This window comes from Arachis ipaensis, chromosome B2 (genome assembly GCF_059453495.1).
Source record: "Arachis ipaensis isolate K30076 ecotype BB chromosome B2, ASM5945349v1, whole genome shotgun sequence".
Lineage (NCBI taxonomy): Eukaryota > Viridiplantae > Streptophyta > Magnoliopsida > Fabales > Fabaceae > Arachis > Arachis ipaensis.
Window position 1 is genome coordinate 119,906,097 of NC_142437.1, and position 7,530 is coordinate 119,913,626.

Sequence of the window (7,530 nt, forward strand, 5' to 3'; positions counted from 1 at the left end):
TGGTCATTATTAGGAAGGCAGTGGTACCTTGAAATTGGAAAACATGAATGAATACAAGTTGACATAATAATGGACCATGGAAACCCATGACACACTCGTCACTGTCATTGATGTTCTACAGTGCAGTAGTAACTTTCTCTGACTCTCAGGAAATCATTAATTGTAACAAGCATTCCTTCATAAATATGTTGCTGTGATTTGGAATATCATGGTCTACTCTAAAATATATGTATTTATTTACACACTTAACAAAGACCCTCAAATCGAAAGTTTAAGTACAATTATGTTTATCAAATCTTTTTTTTTTAAACTACTACTTTATTTTAACTTTAATCTACATATCATTGTTAAGAGTGTTTAAATTTGTGCAGAGGATATTACAGAAAATGAATAAATGTGAATATAATAGATAGGGGTGTTCGGCGGTGTGGTTTGGTTCGGCTTTAAGGGAAAAAGTCATCTGATCCGAACGCTTAATTTATATGCGATGCGGTTTGGATTGGATGAAATTTTATTGGAAATCCGATCCGATTACAAGCGGTTTGGATCGGTTTGGATTTGTGGTTTTTTAAATAAAAAAAATTAAATACATATAACAAGTCTTAACATCAAATTTTAAATAATCAGCAATGACATAACAAGTCTTAACAATATCTTAAAAAGCCAACAATAACATAATAATAGAAATAAAATTATAAGTTAGTTAAAATAAATAAATAAATAACATTTTGAACATAAAATATTTATTTAATAATAATAATACATGAATAATAGAAAAATGTATAACAAATTGAACATGTTATAAGTATAATTGTAAATATAATAATAAAATAATAATATTATAGCACATTGTGCGATTTGGATTGAATTGGATCGATTATGAAAAGTAGATCCGAAATCCGATCCAATCCAACGGTTTGCAAAAAATAGAATCAAATCAAATCCGAATTAGTACGGTTTTAATCGGTTTTTGATTTAGATCGAATTAAATGAACGGTTTAATTTGAATCGATTTGGATTTAAACACCCCTAATAATAGACATGTTAAACTCAGCCTAAACAACCATACTATATAAAACACACAAACACTAATCATCAATCAGCTATGTTATACAAGCATATTTGGTATTTGTGAAAAAAAATTATATGCTACTATAAGGAAAAAAAAATTGATTATTCTGTGATGACAGATTTTGATTATTATACTTTGAAACGTTTAATTAATCTGGTAGCTGATTGCGTTATTTAGAAAATATATAAAATAATAAGTACAAATATAGATAAAAATAGTACATAATAACTAATTGGATAACTAATTTTGAGTATTCATCAAATATCTTAAGCCAAAGGCACTATATTACTATTTGAGAGTCATAACAAGGAAACTATTAATATGCAAAAAAATAATATTGAATCTCACTCAACCCTTCTTTTTTGAGGGCAGGTGACTAATGTAATTTCTATATTACAGTGATGTTATTACAGTAATAATGACAATAATAATACAAAAACAAGAGTACCCTCTTGTAATACAATGATCATAGTAATAGAAGGGTTGGAACTTGGAACCAAAACAACCCCAGACTCCTTTACTAGTAACTACCCTGGAACTTATTCCAGCAAAACAATGGAGATGACGACAACGACGACGATAACAATAACAACAACATACTAAGATTAGAATGGATCCCTTAAAAGAATTTACCTGATTGCCAGTCAAAAAAATGTGATCTTGTTCTCTGGGGTATGTACCTCAAATCACCAATCAAAACTATAAGAATAAAAATCTATCTAAAAGAATGGACTTGTTTGCAAGAACTAAGAAGAGTAGCTTGCTTCTTCAGCACTTATCAAGAATAATTCTAATCAAAGTTGGTTTATGGTACTAGATTGCCTTCAATCCAGCAAGTTTTCTTAGCTCTTCACATAATATAAATGTAATTGTTGTTTGTGGCCCGATTCTTGCGAATATCGCAAAGCCCCTGACAGAACGGTATGGTATAGATTAAAACTATGTGAACAAAATATGCATGCTCTGAACCCCAAAGAAAAACATGAGGAATTTGAATTTCGGGGAAATGAAAATTAACTTGAACTTTGTGAATCATGTTATTTTACACCCTAAACTTTCAAAATTTGCAATTCGACACCCTAAAGTTGTTAGAGTAAAAAAAAAGTCTTTTGAAACTTCATTTTAAGGGGTAACTTGTCAATAAAATGCATCACATCGCATGACACGGTAATTCTGGTAGAAATATCAACATAAGGCCCTTTTCTTTTTGCAATTTTAGGATGTGGAGTTGCACATTTTAATCATTTGCGGCTTAAAATGTTGATGAGCTAAAGTTTAACAGCAGGAACTCAGGATTTACTGTATGTTTTTAATGGTATCTCTTCTCCGAGTAGTGACTTCAAAAGTAAATTCAGCTAATCAAAAGAACATAGCTGCAATTTTCAATAACTTTCAAGAAGTATTTTGAAAACCAGAGTGATTAATTATGAAAATTTTAGAGCTAAGCAAACAAGTCCTACACAAGAATGCTAGTAGTGAACATAAACTCACCCTTTGTAAAGTGCCATTGGACCCTCTGTAAGTAGGACCTGAACCACAAATGAAAAGTAGCATTAAAACACAAATGCAATTCATGGCAGGCTTGGGCGATTCGAGCGAAAACAACATGAATACCTGGTATGCACAATGAAATCCACTTTTATAGAGCCTAGAACCTTTCGATGCACGTTGCAACATGAGACGAGTTTTTACCATATCTATGGGAGCAGTTACGATGGTGCTCAAAATGCCGGCAACTGTGCTTGAGCTATATAAGGTAGAATTACAGTTAGATCAGAATTGAATCTTGTGCCAGTCTAAAGACAAATAATATTGATCTAAGTTAATCATATGAATAAAATTAGTTAGGCACCTTTTTACAAGATATTAGTTTTCAATATGTTGTACTCAATATCATCAGTTCCGGAACATATTTAATTTATCCTAATTTTATAATTTAAATTTCTTTTCCAAGCTTCTTCAGTCGGTGTTAATCTAAAGTTGTTGCCCATAAATTGGGGATTCTTAACCATATTCGGTTTACTATGATTCAGTTTACACCAAGAATCCGAAGAAGGAAAAGAGTTGGAAGGAGAGCCATACATCAGATGTAGATGGAATCCTTCTTCAAGAGATGCAAACCTGACTAAAAGCTGCATACAAAAAATGCAAAATAAATTATGAAAGCAGAGAGACAATAGTATCGACAACGAGGACAGAACCAAATTAGCATGAGGATTAAGAATAACAGAGCAGAAGTTTTCTCTATGATCACCAAATATAGATTTACTTTTCAATTATGTGGATAACAATCATTATCAACAATATGAATTGCTTAAGATATAAGTAAAAAGAATTATACAGTTCGAAGCTGACCTGCTTGGTTTCATCGTATGTAGCAAGCTGCGATGCAGTCAAGGCAGCTGCTCGGGTCATAGCAGGGCCTACACCCTTCCAAAGCGCTTTGATTCCCTCTTCCGATACAGTTCTCTGAAGCTCTACTATCGGTCCACTCTTGTTCATCTCTGGATTCATTTGCAAACGCACCTGATTGTGTGGAATATGATTTCAAAGGGAAAAAAAGGTAAAAAAGAATTAAACTAAATTAGAAGAAAACAAGAAAGTAACACACCTTAAGAACTTCAATTGGATTGGTGAGTGCAGTCGAAATAGCACCAGCAAACATGCCAGAAGCGATTTTAACTAAAACATTGGAGGAGCCAAAAGTAACATCACAAGCATGCTTAGAGGGTTCATACAAGCCCAAGCGTAGTCCTCCATAAAGAACTGACCTTGTTAGTGCAGGTGTCAAGCCCGAATACAAAGACTTTGGTCCTTCGTTTTTCACCACACTTAAAAACAATTGTCCCTGAACAAATGCTTAAATGATAAAAGTTCTGTAACTATAATGTGATAACGGAGGTCATTCATAGGTAAGGTCGAACTCGGCACACTACCATTCCAGTCAAAGGACCTTTCTGGCCAACGAGTTGCATCTGCAGCCTTACTTTCAATACATCTGCACAGAAAGTAAAAACAAGATATTTAGCTGTTCTTACCGGTTTTGTTTTCAGTTTTTCCGGATCCCAAATACACTAGTATCTTCTAAACACGTTCAAGGTCTCAATCTCATTTAGCCTTCACCAATTTTTACATAACATATATTTTTCTTTTTGACAGCATCTTCATCGAAACCATTGACTTCGTTAGTACCTAAAACATTTTCCTAAATGCAGCTTCGACTTATGAAGCATGCTTATCCACAAGAAATACAAACATAGACTGAGTTCTACATTGTTATAAACTACATTTTCTGTTTTTGAACTTGACTATGCGAAAAATAGGTTGCATTATGGTTAAATTTCAGAAAATATCGTTCATTTGAACTATCCCCTTCGCCTTTCATTCATATGCCTTGAGTTATCCTCAATTGAATCCACTAACACAACAATCATTTTCTTGCAATGCAAACAACAAGGGATATAATATAAATTGCAAAACAACCAAGAGGGACAAATATACAAGACATATTAGATCTTCAACCAGTTTATATATGCATTTAGACTAACTTTATGTTGGATTCAAAGCTGCTTATAATCAAATCAAAACAAGCTACAAACTACCAATGACACCCAACCAAACAGCCAATCAATACCAAACATAAATAAAAAATAAAAAAATAAAAAATTGAATTTTGGGAATAAAAAATCCAAATATTTGGGAAGGTAAGAGATAGAGAGAAGAACCTAAAGGGTGAGTGATTGCAGTTGCAACTGCCACAGAAAGTCCACTTGTACCAAAATGATTGAAGACAGTGGAAGGTGATGTAGCCCAACTTTGCCTCTCACCATTCCCATTAATATTACTAGTTCCTGAACACACACGCGCACATTTTTATTTATTTATTATTGGTTACCTTCTTCTCAGAATTTCAACAAATTCAAAAATCACAACTTTACAGCTGAGAAAATTCGAAAAAAAAAATGATGGACACAACATGCAGAGATCATGAAGATGAAAACTTTATTGAATTGCAAGCAAAAGGGTCTCAGAAACTGAAGCTCAAGTTACCTGAAGCTGCCGAATTATTAGAAGTTGAATTTCCAGCCATTTGTTTTTTCCTGTTAAGAAGAAAAAGAAAAGAAAAAAACAAAAAAAAAGGGTATGTAGATCTGTGTTCTCTGAAGGGAAAATGAAGAGAAAGGTTAAGAAAGAGAGCACCAATTTTATCGGGTGTCCCCGTAGGGACTTCAGAAAAACAACCGCACCTTCTGATTCGGGGAAGACAACATTAACAAGAATATTAAAAAAAAGGATAAAAAAAGAGAGAGAATAAATAAATATATATAAAAAACTAAAAAGGAGTGTTTTATTTTTTTTTAATGCAACAGAAACACATGCATTAATCTATATATAAAAGCTTGATCCCTATTGATAATTGGTGTTAAATTTGCACACAAACTTTAATTTAATCTTTAAATTTTTAATTATTTTTTTAAATTTGTAAATATGACTGATATTAATATTTTAAAAAAATAGATCCTTTTAATTGTTAAAAAAAATTGAAAGAATAAAATATAATTTCTAACTTTTAATATTTTTTTCATGTTTTTTTTGTCACATTTATAAAATTAATGGTAAGAGATCACATTTGACTTCTTCAATTATTAAAAAAAAATTGAAAAGATTCATTTTCAATATTTTTGGATAATTTTCACCACACAAATATTAATAGAAGAGAAATGCTAGCGCCAGCAGATTTTGTGAGTTGTAGCCATCAATTAGCCATCAATAGTGTATTTAATGGTGTGAGATTTCATCTAATGGTAGAGAATCACTCATTTTTCTTTTGCTGACTAAGTGCTAGCTAAATTTTAATAAATCTGTTGGCCCATAGACTTTCTCTTAATAGAATGTTAATATAGACCGTACAAATATCATGTTCAAATCTTATAAAATGATGACGTTTTGGTTTTGGCGCTCAAGTAACTCAAAATCGATGTTATATCATTTGTTTTGGGTGAAAAAGTTTCAATAAATATCACTTTTAACGTATATTCAGTTGTCCACGTCAAGTGTGCATCAAAAATTATTTTAAGAACTAATATAAATTACATTCACAAAATTTAGAGATTAAATAAAAACAATTAAAAATTTAAAAGTTAAACTAAAATTTGTGTATAAATTTAAGGATCAAATTAAGTATTATTTTCTATTTAGTGGCTTATATGTCTTTTGAGAAAATAAAATGATTTGCGTATATTTTTTCAATAACTGAATTGTTGTAAAAAAATATTTAAGGAATTAAAATGATGTAATAATATGTATTTTATGACTAAGGACAAAATTTAAGAATTTGAATTACCACTTAAGTGACGAGCGAGAAAAATGTTTACCGCAACTAATTAATGTTACATTTAAAAGTACAATTGAAGGATTAGAATGAACAAAATTGTTATCAGAAAGATGAATGATGAAATTGATCATAAAAACTATATATTAATAATTGTTATTTATATTGTATACAATAATTCTTTAACTTCTTTGAAAAAATGAGAGCAAAGGATCCATAAAATAATGACTTTCGTTATTCATTCAACATCAAACATTATTATTAATTAATAATACATATCACTCTGCATTTTTTTTTTTTTTTTGTGTCAAAGGATAAGAAAACACATTAAACACTAGAGATGTAGTTCCTTACAACTTACAACAATATTGTTAAATCTTTTTAAGGCTCATTCTATTCTAATTGCTGCATGCAATTATATGCTGCATATTTAATCAAAGCATCAGCAATTTGGTTGGCATCTCTTTGAATTAGATTGACTTCTGTTCTCCAATTTCAGTTTAAGATCTCTTTTTTATTTTAGTCACCAAATCATTATTAGAATTTTGCACTTGGTTGTTTCTGTCATTAACAAGGATAAAAATATCCAAACAATCTGTCTCGCAAGTGACTTCTCTAAACCCAACTTCCCATGCTAGAATTAACCTTCTCCAAATTGCAAAAAGCTCGCTTCGAAGAATAGTAGCAGATGGTAAAGAACCAGCACAACCACGCAACCAAGAGCCATTATAATCACCAATACACACACAAAACCAACAAATTCACCAAATTTACTAGCATCAGAGTTTACTTTAACCGAAAATTGGGTAGGAGGAGACCAAGAAAGCAGCAAATAAGAAGGAGTAGACACATAATGCATAGATAAGAACTTATGAAGTTCAAATTGAGAAGCATGAATAAGAGCTATAACCTTACTCATTTTTCATGGATTAGCCAGATTAAAAACATCATTGTTACGATCCTTCCAAATCCACCAAATAATCGCCGAGAAGAGGAAGGCATTAGAATTCATGCCCCTGCACAACCAGCAATCTAACTGTTGACCGTGAACTTTCAAATTCAAACTATGCCAGAAGCTTTGGCCTTAGGGCACTCACAAAGACACTGAGAAATCGTTTCAGGTTTA

At 31.4% G+C, this 7,530-nt stretch overlaps 1 protein-coding gene across 1 annotated transcript; it reads right to left on the minus strand.

Annotated features, from left to right (window-relative positions):
* Positions 1 to 1,377: 1,377 nt before the first annotated feature.
* LOC107626108 (uncharacterized) lies at positions 1,378 to 5,368 on the minus strand. Its single transcript, XM_016328891.3, has 9 exons — positions 5,123 to 5,368; positions 4,798 to 4,923; positions 4,009 to 4,070; positions 3,684 to 3,920; positions 3,428 to 3,598; positions 3,155 to 3,204; positions 2,687 to 2,819; positions 2,564 to 2,601; positions 1,378 to 1,982 (listed from the first exon to the last, which is right to left on the minus strand). Exons 1-9 carry the CDS (start codon positions 5,160 to 5,162, stop codon positions 1,886 to 1,888), a joined length of 954 nt encoding a protein of 317 aa, XP_016184377.3. The 5' UTR covers positions 5,163 to 5,368; the 3' UTR covers positions 1,378 to 1,885.
* Between the last annotated feature and the right edge of the window lie 2,162 nt (positions 5,369 to 7,530).

Excerpts from the sequence above, each read along its gene's own strand:
- LOC107626108 (XM_016328891.3), bottom strand. The coding sequence starts at position 5,162 with ATGGCTGGAAATTCAACTTCTAATAATTCGGCAGCTTCAG. Across the intron at positions 3,205-3,427 it reads CATACGATGAAACCAAGCAG|CTTTTAGTCAGGTTTGCATC; the intron begins GTCAGCTTCGAA and ends TTTTGTATGCAG. Across the intron at positions 2,820-3,154 it reads GGATTCCATCTACATCTGAT|CTCAAGCACAGTTGCCGGCA; the intron begins GTATGGCTCTCC and ends TACCTTATATAG.